The sequence below is a fragment of the Trichosurus vulpecula genome, chromosome 9, assembly GCF_011100635.1.
Source record: "Trichosurus vulpecula isolate mTriVul1 chromosome 9, mTriVul1.pri, whole genome shotgun sequence".
Taxonomy (NCBI): Eukaryota; Metazoa; Chordata; class Mammalia; order Diprotodontia; family Phalangeridae; genus Trichosurus; species Trichosurus vulpecula.
Window position 1 is genome coordinate 5,849,928 of NC_050581.1, and position 25,198 is coordinate 5,875,125.

The 25,198-nt window shown below is 42.5% G+C and overlaps 1 protein-coding gene across 2 annotated transcripts; it reads left to right on the forward strand.

Moving 5' to 3' along the window:
• Window positions 1-1,135: 1,135 nt before the first annotated feature.
• On the forward strand, window positions 1,136-24,945 carry C9H7orf26 (chromosome 9 C7orf26 homolog). 2 transcript variants are annotated; one of them, XM_036738017.1, is made up of 7 exons: window positions 1,136-1,484; window positions 2,719-2,917; window positions 4,084-4,305; window positions 7,227-7,392; window positions 10,200-10,727; window positions 15,618-15,657; window positions 23,942-24,945. In XM_036738017.1, the coding sequence occupies exons 2-7, from the start codon at window positions 2,726-2,728 to the stop codon at window positions 24,156-24,158; spliced, it is 1,365 nt and encodes a 454-aa protein (XP_036593912.1). In that variant the 5' UTR covers window positions 1,136-1,484; window positions 2,719-2,725; the 3' UTR covers window positions 24,159-24,945. The 2 variants fall into 2 exon arrangements, with proteins under 2 accessions (XP_036593912.1, XP_036593913.1); XM_036738018.1 differs by having other exon boundaries at window positions 1,136-1,167.
• Window positions 24,946-25,198: the final 253 nt, after the last annotated feature.

Here is a 25,198-nt window from a genome sequence, read left to right on the forward strand (position 1 = left end):
TGATGCAGGAAAAAGTACTTTATAAAACCAAAAATTCTATGTGGATAGATAAGCTTTTATCAGCCACTTCACATTAACTGATGACAATTCTTAAAGGACTCTCTAAATTTAAATAACTAATTACCATGAGAATAGGACCTTGTCTTCTATGTGTACCTTAGGGCGCATGGCTGCACTGACTGTACTATCCTTAGCTTTACAGCAAGGAGGGGCTTCTAAGGGTCATCTAATCCAGGCCATTTGGAGTCTTTCACCACCTGGCTCCAAGCCACCATCCACTCTTTCATACGCCCCACGGTGGGGCCAGACATGCCAGAACCTCAGTAACACACCCATGCCCCCTCTACTGGGGCAGCTAGGTGGAGAAGCCTCGAGTCAGGGAGACTCCTCTTCCCAGGTTCCAATCAGGCCCCAGACGCTTATTAGCTGTGTGACCTTGGGAGAGTCCCTTCACCCGGTTTGCCTCAGTTTCCTCCTCTCTAAAATGAACTGTAGAAGGCAATGGCAAACCACTCCGCCGTCTTTGCAAAGAAAATCCTACACGAGGTCACAAAGGGTGCGCTCTCCTCGGTCCATGCCGTTGCTGTCTCCTCCCCTGCCCCTTTCCCTGCGTTTGGTTTGTAGATGTCTATGCCTGCCCCTCCTCCTCCATGTAAACCGCCGGAGGGCCGCCCTGGGTCCCACTCTTGTTTGTGTGCTCACGCAATAGCCCAGTGCCCGGCGCGTAGCAGGCGGTTTGTGTTTGCCGACTCAGACACCAGGGCCGGCACTTTGCTAGGTCCTGGAAATAGTTTTTAAAAAGCCCAACGCAGGCCCTGCCCTCCGGGAGCCCCCATTCGAACGCGGAAGGCAGCATGTATGTAAATAGAAGTACACATACGGAGTAGTGGGAGGGGGGGCGGGGGGCAGCTGAGCCGGCAAAGAAAGAAGGGAACTGCGGACCGCGAGGTTAGGGGGCCTGCCCAAGGGCGCCCGGGGATCTGTAGGTCTGACGGCGCGGGGCTGGCTGGATCTCGGGGGAAGGGGCCGAGGCCCGGGAAGGAGGGAAGCGGGAGGGGCGGACGCCGCTCGGGGACCCAATGTGCTAGCGCTGGCCCTTCGGGGGACTCATTAACGAGCCGGACCGGAAGTCGGCGTCGGGCGGGGCAGCGCAGCGCCTAAGAGAGGGTGAGTGGCCGTCTGGGCGCCGCGGGACCGGAGGAAGCTTTGTCTCGTTCCCGGCTTTCCTGGCCCCTCGGCGGGGTTCGCGGCCCTGACGATCTAAGCGCCTCGGACCGCCGCTAGGTGGCGCCGAAGCTCGATGGCCGCACCCGGGGCTGCTTTTGGCCTCGCAGGGCCACCGTCGCTTCGCCTCTGTGCTCGGCCACCCGTCCCGCCGCGTCGGGGCCTCCCGGCTGCTCCTTCGCAGCGTCGCCCGCCTGTTCCTCGAGCCTCAGACTCCCGGCCCGAGGTGGCGATGTGCCGCTGAGCTGGGCCAGGAGAAGGTAGGCCTGCCGGCGGGTCTCGCTTTGAGGCGGGCGCCGAGGCTAGGCCAGGCGCCCGGGGACACCGTGACGGAACCCGCGCCGGCCCCGGCCCCGCTGCGCCGACCCCTCGGCGGGCCGGAGCCCGCGGCCCCGGCCTGCGACGCCAGCCTCCCTTTGTCCAGACCCGCGGATGGGGCCGGGCGGCCACCGTAAGGCGCTCCCTCGCAGCCCGGGTCCCTGCTTGCGAACCGGATGCTCGCATCTCCCCCCGCTGGATGACGAGGAGCGGCGGTGCAGCGGCAAAGGGCGCCGGCCTCCGGTCCGCAGCCCGGGGAGGCGGGGATTCGTGCGAGGGTGCATGCATGCAGCCCGTGCAGCCCCCCGCCGAGCTGGGGGACTCGGGGCCGCCCGCTGCACCCCTCCGAGTCCGCCTGTTTCAGAAGTGGCGGCTTTAGAGGGAGGGGCTGCACGCTTCTCTGCCCCGCGGCGGGCTTGAGGGCCCTCTCCCGGGCAGCCCTCCCCTGGCATCTGTGGGCAGAAGAATTCATTCTCCTCACGGGGGGGGGGGTGGGGGGTGGGGGTGGGGTAAAAATCCTCTGGAGATGATCCTCTTCCAAGCGGGCGCCCTCAGAGAGCCCGAGTGGGTGGTCCTCCCGGCTTGGGGCCGGACCCTAAGGCTCTCCAGTCTGCTAGGACCCCCGGGCTGGTCCGCACCGGCAGTAGAGCCCGGGTGGAGGTGTCGGGCAAAGCTCCCTGTCATTGAATTAGGGCCTGGAGGGGCGGGGAGGCCCCGCGAGGCCGCTCTAGGAGGATAGCGGTTGCTGGATCAGAACCAGAGCTTTACATGTTAGCAGCTAAGAGAAGGTGGCTGGCAGAACGTCGAGCCAAGGGTCCGAGGGGTTGCACGGAGAGGGCCCCGCAACGCTGGCTCCTTGGCCATTATTCTGCCCAGCCCTTGGTTTTTGCAGGTCGAGAAACCGAATCATTGAGAGATTGAGCCCTTGCTCCGGCCGCGTGACCCCGAGTTTTCTGCTCGTGCCCCGCTCCGCCGCCGGCTCGCTCTCGGGACTTTGAGCCCCCGAGAGGCTGTTAGCTTGGGTCCGAGGGGAAAGCCAGTTAGAAGGAGAGGTTTAAAAGTGCAGCCTGGCGGTCAGAGACGAGCCCGCACGGAGAGCGCAGAGCGCGCCAGTAAGGGCAAATGTGTGCGGTGGTTTGGGAGGGGACAGACCTGGCTTGTTTTATGCCCCCGCAGGACCACGATGAGTGACATTCGCCACTCCCTGATCCGCCGAGACGCGCTGAGCGCTGCCAAGGAAGTGCTGTACCACTTGGACATTTATTTCAGCAGTCAGCTCCAGAATGCGCCGCTTCCCATTGTGGACAAAGGTCCCATCGAGCTTCTGGAGGAATTCGTATTTCAGGTGCCCAAGGAGCGCAATTCCCAGCCCAAGGTGCGTAGCGAGGCTTGGGAAGGAGGAGAACTGAGATGGCTTGTGTGGTCGTAAAAGTCCTGACTTTATAAACGTTGGTATAATTTTTAGTGCATCTTTACAATGCAGATAATCTTATTATTCTCTGGGCCTCTGCCCTTGTGCCATGTGATACATATTATATATATGTGTATATATATACACACATACATAGATATATATATATATATATATATACACACATACATAGATATATATATATATACACACATATACACACACACACATACATATATGTATGTATGTACGTATAAGATTTCTCTGTCCGTTGCAGCTCAAATGCTGTTTTAATGAGGAATATAAGGAAAGCCAACTGATGCAGTGATGCATTCCTAGTAAAAATTCCATAAGATAGGGATAGGCCTAAAAATAAGAAGTCCTTTCCTTCTTTCTAAAAAGAGTTTATTTTAAGTCCTGGTCCTTTGAGGGATTTGATTATTATGACCAATCTAGTATAATACTACTAACATTTATCAGTCAGCCAGAAAACATTTATTAAGCGCCTGACATGTCCCAGGCACTGTGCTGAGCACTGGGGATACAAAAAAAGGCAGAAGACAGCCCCTGTCTAATGGGAGCCTCACTGTCTGCAGTAGCCCCTGGCTCTTTGATTTCTCCTAGAATCTCTGAAGATAATTGATGAATGCCAGTCACCTTGCTTTAAAAAATGGCAGAGACAAAGACTAGTCTTCGCTATAGTTGGAGCATCACAGTCCATGAGTGACCGCTTGTTAAGTGCTCGTTACATGTGCCGGACATTGTGCCAAGTGTTAAGGAATTTCAAGACAAAAGCAAGAGTCTTTCTCCTCAAGAAGCTTACATTTGAATGGGGGAGGGCATACATATTTGTGAATATCTATAGAATATCTACAGAACGAAGACAAGGACAGTTTGACATCTGTGCTTAATATTATATTAAAGGGATAGACTACACTTCTGTCCAGCTGTGAGACCACAAACACCAACACTGATTTTCAGGGCCAGTGCCATTGAGTTGTTTGAGAATAATCAGAAATCAGACAATAACCAGTAGTTGTGAGTGGGACTTTATAGGGAAGGGTAGGATGTGCTAATTAACTAATGTAGAAATACCAAGTTTTATTAGGTTTCTTCATTTTATTTCACAGAGGCTGAATTCGCTCCAGGAGCTTCAACTTCTTGAAATCATGTGCAACTATTTCCAGGAGCAAGCCAAGGATTCTGTGCGGCAGATTATTTTCTCATCCCTTTTCAGTCCTCAAGGGAACAAAGCCGATGATAGCCGGATGGTCTTACTAGGAAAGTTGGTCTCAATGGCGGTGGCTGTGTGTCGGATTCCTGTGTTAGAATGTGCTGCATCCTGGTTACAGGTAAAATTTCTTAAAAAAAATACCAGCATGCTTCAAATGATAACCATGGGTAAAGTTCTACTAGGTCACAGGGAATTTAATGAGTTTTGCTTTCTCTGCTACTAGGATATTAAATACTGTATTTGAATCATGAATACCCTGATTTCATTTGTGTGGACATTGTAGTGATACAGGTGGCATTCTCTTCAGATAATTCTTTGGTAGCATCTATGACCAAAGAAAATACCACCACCTGGTGGCCACACTTCTGGGAATAAGCTTACCCAAACACTGCTCAAACGATCCTCTGAGGACAGACACAAACAGTTTCCCAGGTCCTGGAAAGCCAGAGTCCAAGTTTTCAAGTTTCTTAGGCCCTTCCAGAGTGGATGGTCCACTGGCAAAGGACTCAATAACCTAGGCATCAGTGGAGAATTAATTGTAGTATAGCATATTCTGATAGTCTTAAGAGATCACTTATAGTATTACTTACACACTATATTTTAGTATAGCTTATTAATGATTGTAGAGTCTGGTAATCTTAAGGAGTTGTCAGGGGCACTAAGAGAATTAAGTGATGAAAGGGGATTTCCACCTAGGGAGTCCCTTTATTGATGAAATCATAGGTCTGGGCCAGAAAAAAGTCTGACAAAATAGTCATCCTTATTTTCTGAAAAAGAATTAAATTTAAGCTAAAATCCCACAGAGTAAGATAATAATAAGGATTAGTTTTATCTTCGATTGAATATTATAGATAATTTTGAAAACACCTTGCAGCTCTCTGGGTAGAATCTTTTCAAGTTACACAAATATGTTATGTTAAATTTCAGCAACTTTTGAACATATTTTAATATTTTTATATTCCTCCCCCCCAAAAAAAAGCTGCACTAGTAAGCATGGGAAGTGTTATTTTGCTAGCATTGCCTTGCTCAGCAGTGATAATAGAGCTGTTGTATTATCATATGTGAAATCCTTTCAGAGTACTTGTCAGTAATCAAAGAAAAATTAAATAATGTTCAGCATGGTTTCAGTGTGATACATTTTTTAAAAAATTAGTAATCCATGTGTGAGATACATATATGTAAACCACTCTGTAAACCAAAATAATTGGCTAATCAGACTGTCTCATTTCTCAGTCACTTTGGCAGATTATACTATACCACAATGAAAGCTCACAGTTTGGATTAAATAGGATGGTGAGAGACAGGACATGTTGGTGTGAATTGGAATGTCTTTTAAGCATACATAGTAATTCACGTAGGCGTTAAACTAATGCAAAGTAGACATCTTTTTGGTCTTACTTTATTCTGAAGTTCACAAAAATAGTTTGGTCTGTTAAATATGTCCTTTGCAATCTCTTTTAAACTTTTGGTATGGTTAGTAAATGTGAAGTGTGGCATGTTGCAGAAGAATTGGGGTAGGAGAGATCATCTGGAAAATATATGGTTGGAAGAGATGTTGGGCTAATTACATTGAGCATGAGAGATAAGGAGGTTGCACTATTTTTAAAAAGAATGTCTCTAGTGCGCTTGGTAGATCATTTATGCAGGAACACAAACTGTATAAGAAAAGAAAATAGAGATGGGTTCTGGTCTGCACCAATGGAAAGCATTCCTGCATCAGTAAGATCGTGTATCTGTTGAAGGATCTAAGTTTTGAAATATTGTTAAACTTAGAAAGGTTTTTTTGTTTCTGTTCTTATAATTCAGTGAGATAAAATTTCAACATCATATTGACAAGAAATGTTATGCTTCTTCATTTATCTTTGTATACACGTATGATCCCTCACTGAGACTTAAGACTATGAATTTGTTGTACTTCATTTTAGATCTGTAGCTTTGACCCTGAGGTTCAGGAGATATTCAGGAAAGTAATTCCAAATAACTAGTTTAGACCAGTATTACTCAAGATGAGGTTCAAAACCCAAGGGAAGGAACCAAAGCTTCAGTTCTCAATGACTGTTTGGTGTTGCCAGGAGCATAGTATAGAGCATAATGTAATAAGTGTGTGATAAATAAATATTGGTACCTTCTGTACACCTTCCTTTAAAGTCTACTGCAGTGCCAAATGGGAGGCTGAAGTTATATGGTTCTGACTTGCCATTTAGTGTCAGTTTATAGAGGATTAAATTGGAGGGTTTTTTGTTTGTTTGTTTGTTTGGGTTGTTTTATTTTGTCTTTAGCTTGGAAGTATAGGGCATGGGATATTACAGAAACCTTCCAGGTTTCCAGGGGGATTACAGATCAAAAAAGTTGAAGAACCACTGACTTAAACAAAAAGTTAAAATATCTGATATTCCTCAAACTCCTGTAAAATTCCATTTCTTGTTTGACTGGTCAGTGTATTGTTATAGACAACTCTAGGTTGGTTCCTATCAGGTCTTTCTCACCTGGAATCCTGGTAGGGTTACAAAATAATGAAGATTTATGTTCTCTTATTAAGTCAAGTTAGACCATCACTACAGCCCTACCTACCTCTGACACTTCATTTTGGCAAGAAGGTTACCCTGAATTCTCCAAAGCTGTGCTAGTGAATCATGAGCTGAGGCAGGGTCTTGCAGGTTGGAAATGCTTTTTTTTTCCAAGAGCTAACACACCTAAGTTTGTCTAGGACTCATCACAAAGTCGGCTTTTAGGACAGTGAATTTTTCTGCTACAGCAGCTATCAAAGGCAGTAGGTTTATGATCTGTTGGTAGAGAAAATACCCTCGTCCTACCTAAAAACATAGCTCTTTGAAGTATTGAAATACTGCTTTGACCTTTCCTTATTTAAATGTTAAATCATTCCCTGCCAACCCATCTCTAATTCTAAAGAATCCTTGAAAAGAACAGTGTCAAGAATGCTTCAGATCCTTTCTTACCGTGTGGGGGAAGCACTGTGAAAAGCTAAGTATGTGTTGTTGCAAAGTGCTTGTGACTACTTGTGTTATAAATTTTTTTCAGCGCACACCTGCGGGCTACTGTGTGAGGTTAGCAAAGGCCTTAGTTGATGACTACTGTAGTTTGGTGCCAGGATCCATTCAGACACTGAAACAGATATTCAGTGCCAGCCCTCGCTTCTGCTGCCAGTTTATTACAGCTGTTACTGCACTCTATGACCTTTCCTCAGGTAACTCATTAAATATAAACTTATTTTCCTAAGAAGCTTTCAGTTTTCTCTTTTTAATTATAAACTGCAAGGAAGAAATTAATAGTAACTACTTATATCTTCCAACTTCTCTTTCCTTCTTTAATAATGCCCAGATATACATCTTTGTTTAGTATACATGCAGTCTTTTGCCGTTTCTCTTTTTCATTTTCTTATTTTATTTACATATATTATCTTGTACTGAATAGAATGCACATATGTGTCTTTTTTAATGAAAGCCAGTATGAAATGACTTGGGTGGGTAGAATTTCCTCTCATCTTTCAGCTGCCATCTCCAGTATATGTATATGATTCCTTTAGGTAGTAAACTGAAGGGAGATAATCCAAATTGGACTCAGTTGGTAAGTGGGCCCTAAATAAATACTATTGCTGATAGAACTTGGTGCTTATCTTTAACCCCTTTCTGGCAGATTCAAAATGTACAAAGTAATGAGATGACTTGAAAAGGCAATCATTTCATTATAAATTGTATTAAAATTCTTTTAAAACCTGACTGGCCTTGGGAAAAGGGAGGAAGCATGGCTGTGCCTGTGTTGAGAGTATGGTTTTCTCTCTGGTCTCTTCTTTCCTTAGAGATGAGAATTCCTTAGTAAGCTGTAGTAGAGGTCCTTAAAAATCCATTTGTGTAGCATTTGGATGAAGCTTGGAAAATGAAACTTTCCATTGGGAAAGTAGCATGTGTCTGTCCTCATGTTTAAATTACAACCTGTGACTGCAGAGATCACAGTGACTAACAAATAGCATCTTAGCCAGTCCTAACCTTGAAAGTAATTCATTGAAACTGCAAAAATGTGACTTTATTTATTCTGCAAGAATGACTACTAGATAGATACAGTAGTGTTATCTGTCAGCTGATTTCATTTTAGACATATTTTTGTTTCATCCAGCTTTAAAGAGCTGTTTTGTTAAACACTTTAATTTTCTCTAGTAAGTTTTTGTAGAAAGAATTGAATAAATGGGTAAATGCTATCTTTGCATAATCTGCCTTTCTCACAACTGCTTTGCTACTAAAACAGGAGGTTAGTTATAACGAAATGCTCCCCCAGCCTTCCACTTGATTAGTTAAAAGGTGTCAACTATTGGTTGTTTCATTTACAAGCAGGTTTACAAGCAGGCAGTTTTAATTCAGCACATAGTTCATAATCATTGCTTTATCCTTATTAAATCTTTGGAGACTTAGAACTGCTGCTGCCACAATTACAACTCATGAGGAAGAAACTTTGAGGCACAAAAAAATCTCCATTTTTACACTAAAATTGGGGTGTGTTATGTGTCATGTGGCAAATGTAGTACATCATTTTTTCTTTTTTTATGAAAATTTATTTTATTTCTCATGTGCACATACATGGAACACTCTAGAGTTTATTTTCCATCATATTGAATAGGGGGTATAGGAAGATTTACGGAAAGCCAAAAGGTATGGAGACCCAAAAGTTTGGAAAACTCTGATTAAACAAACCAACCAGCATGCAGATAATGTAAGATTATATACATCTCTTGCCGAGAATGAAGAAGTCTAAAAAGACTGTGTAGTAACTTGACAGGATCCTTCAAACTAAGTCAGAATGGGGAGGAGAGAAGGGGGGTTAATAAATTCATTTTTTTTTATTTTTAGTTTACAACATTCAGTTCCACAAGTTTTTGGGTTCCAAATGTTCTCTCCCTCCCTCTCCTCCTCCCGTCTCCCCAAGACGGCACGTGATCCAAAATAGATTCTACATCTACCTTCACGATGAACTTATTTACATAATAGTCCAGTTGTAAAGAAGAATTCTAACCAATGGAATGGATCATGAGAAAGGAGAAACAAAACCAAAAAAGAGAGAGCAAATGGCTTCCCTCAGTCTGCACTCAGACGCCATAATTCTTTCTCTGGAACATTATTTTTTCTGCAGTTACTTTGTCAGTCCTGGGCCACCCTTTCACTTTTACTGACATGTCGTCAAACAGTTAGTGTGTAGTTATGCTACTTAGCTTAAAGGTGGCTTCCAAATTAGTGATTGCTGTCTTTGGATTTTGCTGTGAGACTATTATTTATGAGCAGCCAGACCTTTAGAAACAAAATCAAAGACACTTTTTGTAGAAATTTGGGCTGCCTTTTAGAAGGAAATAGACTAGAGTTTTATGACAACCCATGTAGGATAAAAATACTTAACGTCACTCAGGGCAACAGACTGTAGCTGTACAGGTTTATATACCCGTACCCTTGTGGGTGTACAAATCCACAGGTACTTGTGTGCTATTAGGTACCTGTACGTATACATACGCAATAACTGGGACTATTCAGCATCTTCTAGATGGTGCTCTGTGGTCTCTTAATTTCCAGTGGTTCAGAGTTCACAGTAACATCACATTCTAAGAATTACCTGCCCTCTGGTCCACATACTTATAGACATTACAGTGCCATGTGAATGATTCGGGCGAGTGTGGAGGAGCGGAGCTGCCATGGTTATGGGTCTGGTCAGAATAGGTCTTTAGGGATCAGGCTTTGGGGGTTTGTGGCATGTGGCCTTGTGCTACGGCACTGAGTGCCCTGGGTGCCACGGGTGTTACGACACGCTTAGATATAGACATGCAGAGACACTCAGAAATGAAAGTGTCATTGTTCTGAATTTACATGGGGTGTTGTGCTTTGGAAGTCCATGGGTAGGGAGTTGTATTAAAGCTAGCTTTTAAATTGAGTTTGCTCTGAGCCACAATCAAGGTTGGACTTCACCTCCCGCTCCCACGTCGCCTCTTATGTCTCACTGGGCTCTTTGTCTTTTCAGATGATCTAATCCCACCTTTGGACTTGCTCGAGGTCATTGTCAATTGGATCTTTGAGGATCCCCGTTTGATCCTCATTACCTTTTTAAACACCCCAATTGCAGCCAATCTCCCAATTGGATTTTTAGAGCTAACCCCCCTTACTGGACTGATTCGCTGGTGTGTGAAGGCACCTCTGGCTTACAAGAGAAAAAAGAAGACCACGTTACCAAATGGCCATACGAACAATAAAACTGCCAAGGGATCTGCAGCAGGGATCGACAGGGACTTTCACCTTTTATACTCAAAGCTGCATCTGAGTGTTCTGCAGGTTCTAATGATGCTTCAGGTGCATTTAACAGAGAAGAATTTATATGGACGGCTGGGGCTGGTCCTGTTTGACCACATGGTTCCTCTGGTTGAAGAGATTAATAGATTATCTGATGAACTGAATCCACTCAATGCCTCCAAAGAAATTGAGCTATCTCTGGACCGCCTGGCTCAGGCTCTGCAGGTGGCCATGGCGTCGGGAGCCCTGCTGTGCACCAGAGGTAGGTGGTTTCCCTTCTGCTTCTTGCCGCCTCCTGGTATAAATCACACAAGTGAGCGGCCCCGTCACCGGGAGGACAGCCCACCTTATTAATAATAGCTAGCGCTCCATATAGCCCTGTCAGGTTGGCCACTGTTGTCCTCATCTTGCCGTGGAGGAGACGGAGGCTTAGAGAGGTGAAGTGACATGCCCACATCCAAATAAGTACCTGGGGTAGGATTTGAACTCGGGTCTTCCTAACTTGAAAGTCCACACTCTGTCTCCCCATGGCCCAGCTTTTACAGGGTAGTTAATCCCTGTGGTAGGAGTTAGGATTAAGTGGACAAAAATGTGTGAGGCTCAGTGCCAGGCACTTAGAACAAAGAAGCTTCCTCTGCATGTCCCAAAGAAGCAAATTTAGGCGAGGTAAGTAAAGACTTGTGAGTAGGTGAAGATTACCAGACTGCAGCAGCCTGTCCCCAGAGGGAAGGAGGTAAGGGCTGGACAGCTGTTTATCTGACGTATTAGAGGGGAAATTCTCCTTTAGGTAGTTCTGCTTCCATTCTGTCTACATGCTTAGTAGTATGTAGTTTTTTGGTTTCCTCCTTTTCTCCAGCTTCTTAGGCCTTCTCATAAACAAATTAGGCCAACAACTCTACTGTGTAGAGCAGCATTTTAGCTCTTCTTCCCTCCCACCCCATTCTATGTTCTCTCAACTTTTTAAAAGAAATGATACATTTTGTTTTGACACAAAAGACATGGCCCCACAAATAGCCAAATAGACCTTGATACAAAGTATTTTCCTAAAATATTTGCCATCTCTTGAGTCCCTTAATGGGCAAGCCTTCTAATGGGGAGGAAAGTTATTTGAGATGAGAGAAGACAAAATTCCTGTAATCCAAGTGTTTTGGTTTGTGTTTATGAGGAAAAGGATCCAGTGTATTTCTAGAGAGCATTAAGTAGCCATTAAACTTTACATTACATCAAAACGTTAGGAGAATTTTGTCACCTAAAGATAATTAATGCAAATAAACATTTTTCACCTACATATTGCATTACTTTAAAACATTTTTTTTTTGAAGCATAACTTAGAGTAAGTTCAGCATGGGGAAGAACTTGTTCAACCAGCAAGCTTTTGACTTTATCCTCTATCCTTGCTGAATAGACCAGTCATAAAGTTTTGGATTTCTCATTATCAGAGTCTTGACCCTTCATGACACTTTCATGCATTGGGATAAAATCACATTTTTTGGTAATACTGTCTCACCCCATGGCCAGGGTTGTCTTTAATGGCCTTTTGTGATGGGAGGTTTAAATAAACAGCAGTCTGGAATAGTAGAACAGGCACTGGATCTGAATCAGAAGGCCAGGTCAAGGCCTGCTTCTGCCAGTTACTCACCATGGGATGGTGGACAAAGGACTTGAACTTGGGAGTATTGGCGTTTTTACTTGTCATATGGAGGCAGTAATATTTGCAGTCCCTACCTCCCCGTGTTGTGAGGATAGCGCTTTGTCAGTGTGAGGATAGGCACTGCCATTGGAAGAACAGCTGTGGAGATGGTCATCATCGTTACAGCAGGGATCCCTTGTTTTTCTAGAGCCCTTTGAATCTGAGGCCTGAGCATGGAGTGGAAACTACTTGAGTTTCACTCGGAGCTATACATTGACTTTCCTACTAACATTAGTTATATTTTTGGGAAAGGGAAGCTTGAAAAATGAGAACAGGGAAGGGTTATTTTTTTGGCCATTCTCTAGTCGATGGCCACCTGTTTTGTTTCCCATTTTTTGCTACTTCAAAGAGGAATGCTTTTATTATTTTTGGTGTGTATTGGTTAGACTTTTCTGTCTTTGACTTTATTGGGTTGTATACATAATATTTTACCTGTCTCCATGCCTTTTTGTAAGCTATCCCCTTTGCCCGGAATGAACTCTGTCTTCATCGCCGCCTCTTAGAATCCCTAGGTTCCTTCCCAGTTCAAAAGCTCAGATGCCACCATCTACATGAGACTTTTCCTGATCCCCTTGGCTATCATTGCTTTCCTCCTGAAATTACTTTGTACATTTTTAAATAAACTTATAGGTGTACATGTTGTGTCCCCTCAGCAGAGTATGCCCTATTTCATTTTTGTGTTTGAATATTCAATGCCTCGCATAGTGCCAGGTATTTAATAAATGCTTGATTGGTAGTGGAATTGCTAGGCCAAAGGGTAGTCATGTTTCTTGCATTATTCCAAACTGAAATCCAGAAATGTTAGGATAACTTCTCTGTTCTATGGCAGTGCATCACTGTGCCAATCTTTACACAGCCCCTCCAGCATTGATTATATTCCGAAGTCTTTTTATCTTGGCCAATTTGCATGGTCTTAATTGGAACAGTTGTTTTAATTTGTATTCGTTTTACTGTTGCTGAGTTTGAGCGTGCTTTAATGTGGTTATTACAGTGGGCAAACCTTTTGAAAACTTTGTCCTTTGCCCACTTACTTGAATCTTTACATGTAAAATAAATCCAGTAACAAAATCAATGTTTTTAAATGCTGTTCCTGTATATTAAGAGATTTTATCATACTCAAAACATCATGCTTAAATCTATCAAGCAACTTTAATCTTATTTAGGGAAAATGAGGAAGTGACTTGGTATAATTCAAGAAGGTTATTTCTTATCACTTCTGCTGGGCATCTATGTGTTTTTCAGTAGTTTGGGGCTGCAGTATCATCAGGTGATGATTATTCTACTCTGCCTTTTTCTCATACACTGACAGTGCATATTCATGCCTTGCCTCATAAATAGGTGCTAGTTTACAAAGGGCTTAGTCAACAAAAGCGTTTATTCTTTACATTACTACCTGCCAGGCACCAGGGATACATGTATAAATATATACAGAATAAAAACAAGGGGGTGGCATTTGGGGCATCAGAAAAAACTTCATGTTGAAATTGGTACTTGATTTGAATTTTGAAGGGAATGGAGTATTGTAAGAGGTAAAAATGAGAAGGAAGTGTACTGTAGGCATGGGCGACTGTACAAAGACTCAGAGATGGGAGATGGTGTTTTCTATATGATGGAAGAGTAAGGAGGTCAGTCAGTTAATAAACAGTCGTGTGGAGAGGAGTAATCTATATAGAATAAGACTGGAAAGGTGGCTCAGAGCTGGTTATAAAGGACTTTCAGCACTGCACTGGTTTGTATTTGACCCTGCAGGTAATAAGGAGCCACTGCAATTTATTCAGTCAGTCAGAGAAGAGGAGTAGCGTGATCAGAAAATCACTTTGGCAGGTATCTGGAGAATGGATTGGAGAGGAAAGAAACTTGAGGCAAGGAGGCTGTTGTAATACTTTTCCCCATTTGAGCAAATAACCCCTTTGCTTGTGACTAATGTCCATAATGTGGTGGTTTTATGACTACACAAAATCCTGCTGGACTAAAGTTCCTTTTTTCAAAGAATGGGTAATGTTTTCTCCTAGATGTATAGCCATCCACATCTTTGTAACCTTTAGCGCAGAGTTACCCAGCTCACAGTTACTGTGAATATCACATGAAGTCCTGTTGTGGCTTTCTGATTGCTTCTGAGGGTGATGCCAAGTTTAGCTTTTAGTCTTCTCTTCTCTGTGAAGTATATGTTACAGTTTTCATCTTTTACCTGTATACCTTCTTGACAATTAGGATGAACCGATGGGTTCTGGCCAAAAGCTCCCTCGATTGTACTTTGAGAAGTCAAAGGCAAGTTGGCCAACCCACAACAGTGGAACTCTTCTCTGCCATACTCTTAGAGAGCGTCAGATTATTACCTTTTAGGGGAAGAGAGAGAACTCAACCTTTTATTTTTTTGGCTTGCCTGATAGAGTGGTAATATGAGGAATAGTATTTTTGGCTTCTAGTTTTTTGTTTTGATTATTATATTACTATATGATTTTAAATTTTCTTGAAAAATTTGATTGCATATAATCTAAATAAATGTGTTGACTTTCCACTCTGCTTTCAGAAGGGCAGCTTTTCATGTTCTCATCAAGCATTTTTGAAGAAGCCTCATTGCTGCTGCTTCTGCTTCACATTTCTAGGACTCCTGAGCTCCTGGTCAGATAAAGAGAATCCCTATAGATTCTCTAGCAGTACCCCTCACTCTGCAGGTCTAGCAACACATTTGGGGGGGGGGGAGGCAGGGCGATTGGGGTTAAGTGACTTGCCCAAGGTCACACAGCTAGTACATGTGTCAAGTGTCTGAGGCCACATTTGAACTCAGGTCCTCCTGGCTCCAGAGCCGGACCTCTACTCTCTGCACCACCTAGCTGCCCCCCCCCCCCCCCCCCCCGCCCAGCAACACATATTGCTGTCCACATTTAAGTCTCTGAGAGTATATGTGGTAGCTTGAGAAGTGTTCTTTAGAGAATGTGTGAGGGTCTTCTGGCCCTATCTTGTAGCACCTTTGACATTCTCTTTTGTACCTAGGATTCTTCTGTGTATGCTCCCGTGGAGCTATTGACTTCTGCGTTATTATGTGAAAAGATTGACTGCATGTGGATGGGGAGAGTATTTACTGTGTGGATTTGCCAAGGCCATATTTGTACTATCAGGATGCATGCCTGTGAATCTGACCAGCAAGCTAAACTTTAAAGCCCGTATTAGTAAAGCTAAGTTATTTGTATTGGTTTCAAAAGACAACCAAAGTTATTAACCAAAAACAAAATGCCCCTTCGTTCTGTGATTTTATAATTCTACTGAAATAAAAGAAAGATCCCTTCCTCTGCCACCAGGACAATGGATAGAAGTCTGCCACTGTCGTTACTGTTGGTAACATGCTGATTCCATTGGCTAGTGTTTTTTAGAAAGTCTATTGACCAAAACATCATAGGAAACATATACAAAACTCTTTTTGTCTGGTGTCTTTTTCCTAATTATTTCTCTTCTTAATTTTAGATGACTTGAGAACCTTGTGTTCCAGGCTGCCACATAACAAGTAAGTTTCCATTTTAACATTTTAAGAAGTGTGTTCTTTGTCTGGATTGGGACTTGGCCTTTGTTATGGATATGGTGTTTGATTTTAAATCAGATCCCTTCTCGTGTCGAATTCTAATTAGCCTTTTCATATTCTCAAGCATTTTTGAGAATAAACAGTTTGGTTAAACAGATTCTTGCTAACCTTTTCAGTCAGCAAACATGGTACTTCAAGTCCCTAGAGTACACTGTTAAGCTTCTGGTCACTCAGATTTGCTGAATTGGAAATTTGGTCACCAGCGCTAAAAGGATAGATTAGGCCCTGGCAGATTCATTTAAGATGATGAAACTCACGTGAGATTGATTATTGGTACAAAATATAGTTTATTAATTTACAGCGAGAACCATAGTTGCTGGAGGGAACATGTTTCTGAATCCTGGTCATTTTACTTTTTCTGCACCAGTGGATACCTGTCAAGGAGGCCAAAAAAACGTCTTAATGCAAACTCTCATTGACGAAGAACAAATAATAATGTCGCCCAGTGTATTTGTCTGTAGGTCAGGTTGTAGTCAAATGATCTCTTGAAGTCAGAGAACTTGGGACTACATGGTTGTGTAGGTTACCTTAACAAGGTTAAATTAGAACCTAGAAAAAAAATCACCTGTTCCCACTCTCAAGGCTCTGTGTAACAAGTAGGTTGTTTCTGTGTCGATCAGGAAGGTTAGGTGATGGTCCTGAAAAATTCCTCTTTTAGATTCTGTGCTAACTCCCACATGGTCCAGTTACGTTGTTACGTATCTGATCACAGCGTTTTCTTTTCGTATTGCAGTAGCAGCGTTGCTTTTCCTCTGCGTTCACAACTTTTGTCTAATATTTTCGGGTCATTTCATTATAGGCCATCATTTTTCCTTTATTCCTTTTGTGCTTTTTAACGTCATAGCCATTTCCCAACATTCTCTCCTCTGTCTTGACAGAGTCTAATAGGGTATGCTGCATTCCACAGCTGCAGTCGCCCCACCTGTCTACCTTGAGGCTCAGGAATATCATGTCGTCTTTTCTCTGGAGCCAGGATTTCTCCTTACAGTTCATCTAAGTTAATTTGCCTTCACCTGCAATATTATAGTTACCATGTCTATTCTTTGTTATGTTATGTGTCATCATCATTTATTTATGCTTTCTCATGTTTCCCTGAGTTTTTCATATTCATCATTTCTTAAGGGACAGAATGTATCCCATTACATGCATATACCACAATCTGATCAGGTATTCTCCATCAGAGGACACCTGCTTTTTTTCCCTTTTTTTGCTACTGTGGGATGCTGCTATGAATATTTTGTTACATATGATACTTTTCTTTCTGACATTGACTTCCTTGGGGAATTTACCCAGTAGTGAGATCATGTGGGCACAGGTTATGAAAACTTTTGTAGCACGGTTTTTCAGAATGATCACACCAATTCACAGCTCCACCAATGGTGTATTAATGTCTTCTCACAGCCTCTCCAACACTGACTCTTTATATTTTTGTCATCTTTGCCAGTTTGGTTGGCATGAGCAAAAACAAAGTTATTTTTAATTTGTAATGACAATATTATCTGGTTGAAGAATTTTTGTCATTCCTTCTTCTGAAAACTGCTAACAGCCTTTGACCACTTATCTGTTCGGGAATGTAGGTCGTCAATTCTTGCCATCAACTAGAAGAGGAAGAGGACGAAGTATGCTGATATTCATATTTTGCATGCAAAGAATATTTTTTAAAAATTTCTGTTAGGGACCATGTAGTTTCATACAAACATGAAATAGTTTATAGAGTAGTTATTTGTCTTCCCAATTGGCTGCTCAGCTTCTGGAATTTAGGGACCATGTCTTATAGAGGACATCTTTCTAATTTCTAATATTAGGATTCATATTTTCAGTATTTGCATCTGCTGAGCCAAAAAGCTACAAGGCATAGCTCAGTTTTCTCTTTATAACTTGATTTCTTTGAATATTTTTTTGATTGCATTTCTTGTCTAGTTATAAATGAAGGCAATAGAATTATAGTGGGAAAGGGGTCTTAAAATTATCTGAATGAGCCTTTAACATGCTTCCTATTCAGTTCAATTTAGGGAGTATTTAGAAGGGACCTCAGTGGCCATCTAGTCTGTCCCTGTCGGCACCACAGAGATTTGGAAAGTCTCTGCAGGAAAAGTCCTTCAAAGAGCTTACAGTTTAGTTGTGTGGGAAGGACATGGTTAAATAGTAGTCTATAACTCTGGCAAGATGAGAGCTGTAGAATCAAAGGGCTTAGAGCAGGAAGGGACCTAGCTCAGCCCCTTCATTTTTAGCAAGTACTGTTTGGTGGTCATATTTTACATTGTTAACCATTTTTTTATGTTCTGAAGCCTGTGGGGTGGTGCAAATTTTAAATAGTTCACTAAACCTCGCTTATTTGGCACCTAGTCACCTGGCATCCCTTCTAACCTGGATATCAACAGAGAAGCCCAGGAGAGTTGGCTCATCAAAGAGCCTAAGTCATAGAGTATAACAAAGATGTGATGTGATTAGTCAGGTCACTGACCAGAAGAAGGAGAAGGCTCATTAATTGAAGGTTATGAAAGCCAAGCCGTTAGGGGCTTGTGTCCTTCGAACAGTAGGGAAGCTGAGGGAAAAACAAAAAGGTGGAGGAGGGTTGGATAGCATCAAGCTGTAGCCACAAAGAAAGGATCAGAGGGGCTGATGAGGGAAGAGCAGGGGGAAGATACAGCAGAGTAGCTATAAGGAGAGAGAGAGAGTCCCTTGGGAGCCTTAGGACCAGGCTAAGACTTTCTGCAGTAGAGACCCTGCTTATGAGTTCAGGCCCACTGCCCACAGGCTGAATTGTGGTGTTGACACGGTAGATGACAATTGAGTATGTGGAATTTGCTACGCTGAGATAGATGACAAAATTTACATAGTAAAAGACACCATGGAGAAGCATAAGAAAGGCTGTTGCTGAAAGAGAAAATTGAGTTCTGTGTGATTTTAGAAGTGCAAGAAAAGGAAAATTTTGTAATTTTGTGACAGTAGGTTGTTCACATTAGACATCAAAGCTCAGGATAAATGTTCCAGTGGTTTGCAGTTTTCATTCTGGCTAGAGCACCTAGGTCGTGTTTTCTTAAAGTGTTTCAAGATTAGAGAGCACTCCATCTGGCAAATCCCTCTCCCTTTTCCTCTCCCCCTTCTTCCTCTATCCTTAGAAAGGATCTTTTCACCAGGAAACATTCGGAGAAAACATGATTTAGGTGCTCTAACCATGTGAAGGTCATGACCTTCAGTAAATAATATATGAACATTTGTGTTTTGTCTAGCGTGAACAATACACACACACACACGTACATACAGAGTTCTTGAACTAAGGATGGCACCTGAATTGTAACTAAAGTTAGATAAGAAGAGGTAGAAGTGAGTTGTATATAGGAAGTTGTGTAGGGTTTCTAGTAATCTCAAGCCATTCAATTTCACAAAAGCCTATAATTTTTATTGATACCTTTTTTTACACTATGTCCATTTCCAAATATATCCTCCCCAAAAATCAGTCAGTGAAAGAGTATTTCTCAAGTTCCTGCAGTGCGTCAGGCACTGGGGATTCAGGTACAAACAGTGAAACTGTCTCTATTTGCAGCAAGCTTACGTTCTTTTGGGGTAGATAATTAAATACAGGAATGCAGCCTGAACATAGTTAATAAATCTAGCTACATACAAATAGTTAACCATAAGATAGATGGAGAGATCAGAAAGGCATCATGAAGAACATGGTGTCTCAGCTGCTTCTTAGAGCAAGAGGGCAGCTCTGAGGTAAGGAGGCAGTGCATTCTAGGGATGAGGTAATGCCAGTGCAGAAGCGGAGAGATGGCAGATGGGATCATTGCGTGAGGAACAGAGGGAAAGCTGCTTTGGCCGGAGCACAAATTACAGCAGAGGAAGATAGCTTGGGGCCAAACTGTGGGGCTTTAAGGAAGGGAGGAAGGAAGCAGGCATTGGTTAGGTACCTGCTGTATTACAGGCACTGTGCTAAGCATCTTACAACTGTTATCTCATTTTTTGATCCTCACAATAACCTTGGGAAGTAAGTGCTAGTATTTGTATTTTATGGTTGAGGAAACTAAGGTAAAAGAGGTTAAGTGACTTGCCCAGGATCACACAGCTAATAAGTGTCTGAAGTCAGATTTAAGCTCAGGATGCAATCTTTTGTAGAAGATGGGAGGGATGGCATCAAATGTACCCACAGAAGGGGTTGGTCTTGGCAAGGAGAAGGGCTGTCTCTATGTCAGAGGCTGGGGGAAAGGAGGTAAGTATGGGAGATGATGTCAAGAGGTTTTGAACTGAGGAGAACAGAAGAAGGAGCTCATGTTTAATGGCCTCACGTTCTCCCTCCTCCCCCACCCCAGTAAAATGAGCCATCCTGTGTAACAAAGATTAAAAAAGAAAGAGCAAACCAGTTCAGCAAAACCAACACCCCTGGGCCCTTGCCTCTGAAGTAAAGAGAAGTGCCTTTCTTCAACTCTTCTCTGGTGCCAACCTTGGTTATCATAGCTAATTTCGTTGTTCCTTCTGTTTGCATTGTTGTAATCACTTTGTACGTTGTTTTCCTGTTTACTTCACTTTGCATCAATTTATATAAAACCAGTATTTGCCTAGGGGTGCTGTATAATTGTAGAAGATCTCAGAAGAATTGGATTCATAGTTGGCCGAAGCATATTGTTAGTGGTTGTCATGCATGTGAGGTACCATCAAGGAGACTTAGGACTCTGAGAAAAGGAATTGGTCCATTTTTGTCGTGGAGGATAATAAATGAACAATTCCAGTGCTGCCTCGGTATCCCAAAGATACTAAAAGGCCAGAAGGCCTTCAGCATGTTCATTGTATTCTCTTTGGAATTTTTGCAAAGATTTGGAGGAGACTCACAGAAGATGAGAAGGTATTGGGGGAAGTGGGAAAGGGTTTGCAGTCTGTGCTGGTGAAGGGACCGCCCACACTATCCCTCGACAGACAGAGAAGCTGAGGCTAAGTTACACAGTTGGTGGGCAGTTGGGTCTAGAGGCCAGGACTAGAATTTAGCTAATATTTCTTATGCCATTCCATGTTGTAGGATTAAATGAAAATGTTTTATCTCATTCCCTCCTATTTTTATACTTGAAATTAATGTTACATAAGGAAATGATTATGAAGACTGAGCCCTTTATCTTTAGAGAATCTCAGAACATTTTCCCCTTCTTCAGACTCCCATCTCTCTCCCCCACGAAGCTCAGAGAAGGCGTCTGTCTGGGTACAGTAAGCACTTCTTTCCATCTTCCTTCAGAATAGATTAGATGGGCACTTAATAAATCAAACTGACCTTACAGAATCAAGCCGAGGCACGTCTAATACTTTGTACTGTTACGTGCTAATTAGGCATGTTGTTCATTTATTTTACTTGCACACACCTGAACTAGGTGTTTCAGAGTCACCTCCGGGGAAGCAGCTTCTGGCACCTGGTAACCAGCCGTTGTCTGCCGCTCCCCATCCCTGAACCCCCACTTACAGGATGTTCTTACAGGATGGAGCAGTCTGTACTGCTCAGTGCTTGAGAAGAGGCTGAGAATTTGAGACAAAGAAACCTAGTGGCTGGAGTGTGTCCGAATGGTTGAGTTTTGATGTCCCTTACATAAAAGTATCCAAACTTTTGTGAATGTAGCAGAACACCATCATAAAACTGACTATACGAGTGGCCGGGAGATCATCTGAACTTTTTGGGCCTTGGTGTCTTTGTCTTAAAGGGAGGGAGTTGGACTAGATGTTCCTAACAGGCTCTGAAATCCTGTGGTTCTCTTAATGCTAATGCTTGGAAAGAGAGATCATAATTTAAGTGAGTTCTGAGGATTTCCTTAGGTTTGTCAGATTGCTTTTTTAATAGATACAGTTTTGGAACATGGGGGCATTCAGCAAAAGAGGCATGAATGAGTCGCCATTATGGGGATGCTTTGACTAGTCAAAAATAAATCATGGAGGTGTGATCCTCAAAAGACAGGGAAGGAAGCAGGGAGGGGAGGTGGAAAGGCACCAAAAGATCTCCCTAGTTTACAGTTTTGCACAAGGCTGCTCTTTCCTTCCTGATGGCTAAGGATGTTGTCGTTTTTATTCATCTGGTGGTGTTCTTCCTTTGTTCCCTTGTGAGGGTAGGGAGAATACCTACACTAATGAGCTAGCTCCACTGGGACTTAAAAACAGTGGCGGGCTGTATGCTAGCACAGGGACATTTTATGGTCTAACCTGCCTTTTTTATGCACAGCTTAGGAACTATGTCCGGACCTTATGAGCTCATCAGAGGGTAGAAAAGGTCTTGCTAGACACTTAGAGAGTTTAATCCTAGGAAGCAGAATTAGCATCAGGTGACAGTGACTGTCTTCTTGCCGCTCTTAACTCATTCATTCAGTATATGGACTAGTGTGTTGAATCAGAAAAGAACACGTCAAAAGGGGTCTGATTTTCAGTGTTACAATGAAATGTCAGAAAAATGCACATGATGATAAAAAACCTGCTGTAAGATGGCCAGATCCGAGAGTGGAAGCTTACAAAGAGGCTGAAGACTAAAAGTTATCGGCCCTGCTAAAGAGTTTTCAGACTGTTATGAGATTGATGAAAATTCCTTAGGAGAAGGCTGCTTGAAATTTTATATCACTAATTAATTTTTCAGAAGGGCAGCCATATTACTACCACCAATGAAACCATGTGATTTTATAGTCTCCGTGCAATCTCTAATAACAAATAGAGAAATCACCCCACAGAAAAGTTACTTCAATCAAAAAACCGCCTTCTGGTACATGCTATTGGGTCATTACAGAATAGTCCAGTACTCCTTTACAGCTTTGGCATAGTATGATAAATTGTACATTCTGATTACATTGAGTCATCTGTAAATGGTTAATACGTTATTTACAGAGACAGGAAAATATGTAATACGTTTTCAGAAACATTCACATTAAGAAAGGGTTGAAACAAACCAAAATACACTTAAAAGATTACTTTGATAACTCAGTGGATTTGTGGTCTTGGAGATGTTGGTACTTCTTCACGAGTGTAAGTCATAACCAGGTGGTACCTGCCCAGAGCACTCACTCCAGTGATACAGATCACCTCCCATCCTTTCCAAGTCTTGTCTATTTCTTCTGTTAATCCTTCACAGGGGGCTTGTCTAACTTTAAGATGGACCCTTCCCTCCATCTTCTTAACTCTTGACATTGTGTATCGAACTAACAAGTCCTGCTGGTGGTCAGTCCATGAGTTCCTAGGCACTCATTACCTGGCCAGTCCATCTTTTTTTTTTTTAAATCATTCTTTTCCCTCCTGATATTCTTCATACCACTTCCCATACATACATCTTTGGCCATGTGTTGCAGCCTGCTTATACTCATTATGTACATCTCTATTGCGCTTTGGGTGACCTTCAGTTTAAATTCTTTAGAGACTGGTATTCTGTAACGTACAGCTTATAGCTAGTCCCAGGAGAGTGGGGATTTTTTTTTCAGGGAGAAGCTTGTGACCTTAAAAAGCACTGCATAACTCACAAAGCCATCCTAAAAATCTAACCTTCAGTTATCTTGAAAATGATCTTTTCTGACCACTCCAAATCTGCCAGGTAGCTAAGGTTAGTTATTCTCAGAGAACATGAGAACGGTTTGGTGTCTGAGTCACTGTAGAGGTGTAGGACAAACCAGAGCTATATCATTCACTCTTCATCTACAGAGCATTTAGTAAGCACCCACCATGCATTGGGTGAACTGCAAATATGTGTATAGATACATGACCTCTGTCCTCAAAGAAGTTACAGTCTCCCAGGCATAAGAACACATATACTCAGGTAAATGTTGTACAAATGAGTACAGTAGTGCTATGAAGTAATTTAAAGGAGAGATTTAGTTGGGAAGGATTAGGTAGGGCTTCACAGAGAAAGTGGCCTTCACCTGGGCCCTGAAAGATGTCTAGAATGTCAACAGAAAGATTGGAAAAGTGGAAAAAGTCCAATGGACTCCCACAAGTTATCATCCGCAGTAGATTTAATGCGAGATGAGTATGAGACTCTTAGAGTGATTATGAAGTTGCATTCTCTGTCTCTTGTGGGTTCCCAGTTGACTTACTGTGTTTCCAACATCCAAAACTTTGTGAATTGTGAAAGTGTGTCAGCTGACCATATACATCCCTTTGATTTTAAAGGAATACGTGTTATCAACTATGCCTTGTCTCTTACTTCTTCATCTTCTTAAACAGTTGAGAATTAGCAAATGAATATTTCTGTTTTCCTTTTCAGCCTGCTCCAGCTCGTGATCTCAGGCCCAGTGCAGCAGTCAGCCCATACCGCGCTGCCACCAGGATTTTATCCTCATATTCATACTCCTCCATTGGGTTATCCTGCACACGCTGCGCACCCTGCAATCCCTGCACACCCAGCTCATCCTGCACTCCCAGCCCATCCCGTACAGACGTTCATACCAGGCATGACTTTTCCATACAGGCCTATCCGTTAAATGACCCGTAACTTCAGATGAATCACAAACCCATTTTCCTTTACCTGGTGGATTTGAGAGAAAGCCTTACAGAGAAGAGGATTACTGCTTCGGTCTATTTTTAAAAAAGACCTTTTAGAAAAAAAATTCTCTTCATCTCCAACAGAACCATACAGATCTATCAGATTTGGTATTCTTCCAAGGTAGCAGTAGAGTGGGCACCAGGAAGAAACAGATGGTTCACCATATTAGCCCTAGACTTGGACACGTTCTTTAAAATCCAGACTGAATGGATGAAGGAAAAAATTATGGCCCCTCTGCAGAGTGATTTTGCAGTTTTTGTTTCTTTTCTTTTCTTTTTAGTTTACAAGTCCTATGAGCCTGTTGTTCGTGAACAGCACCATTGTATTCACTTCTCAGTGTGTAATTTCAGCGACACACAGCTGTCTGAGTCTATAATGAAAATTGATTGGTTTTTTTCTTTATTGAGCCTTCTCAGAAATGAGAAGCCCAGAAAAGAAATGTAGTCTAAGATGCAGGATTTGAAAATTCATTTCTCCAGCTGCTCTCTTTTCCTTGTAAACGTTTAATGAGGCCCTGCAAGATACAGTGTCTATATTTGCAACTATATAGAATCCAGAGATTGATGTGTTGTGATAGCAAGGCACACATGGCACTTTCCACTGTTAAAGGAAACCTGTAAAGATAGAGATTGCCCCTGCGGTCTAGGAAAGGCACATCCTTTTGTTTCTCAAGGTCTCTGAAATTTTCTTTTATCTGTTCAAATAAATTTTTTTTAAAAAAGAAACATTGTAGACTTTATGTTAGTATAAAAAGCCAATTTAATTTGGTCCCAAATTAGATTTATGCTTCCATGATTGATCCTCACAGTAAGGAAACTAAATGCAACTTTTAATTCGTCACTGATGACACACTAATATCTTGCTTTGTCAGTGAGAGTGTGATCTGTTGCTTTGGGTTTGCTATTAAGGTGCACTATTTACAATATAGCCCTTCATTAACACAAATGGCCCATTGAATTAGGAGGTTTTTCCTAGCAC

Bases quoted from the DNA above. Each gene is read 5' to 3' on its own strand.
- C9H7orf26 (XM_036738017.1), top strand. From the start codon at position 2,726: ATGAGTGACATTCGCCACTCCCTGATCCGCCGAGACGCGCTGAGCGCT. The intron at 2,918-4,083 runs GTGCGTAGCGAG...TTTATTTCACAG, and splicing joins AGCGCAATTCCCAGCCCAAG to AGGCTGAATTCGCTCCAGGA. The intron at 10,728-15,617 runs GTAGGTGGTTTC...TCTTAATTTTAG, and splicing joins AGCCCTGCTGTGCACCAGAG to ATGACTTGAGAACCTTGTGT.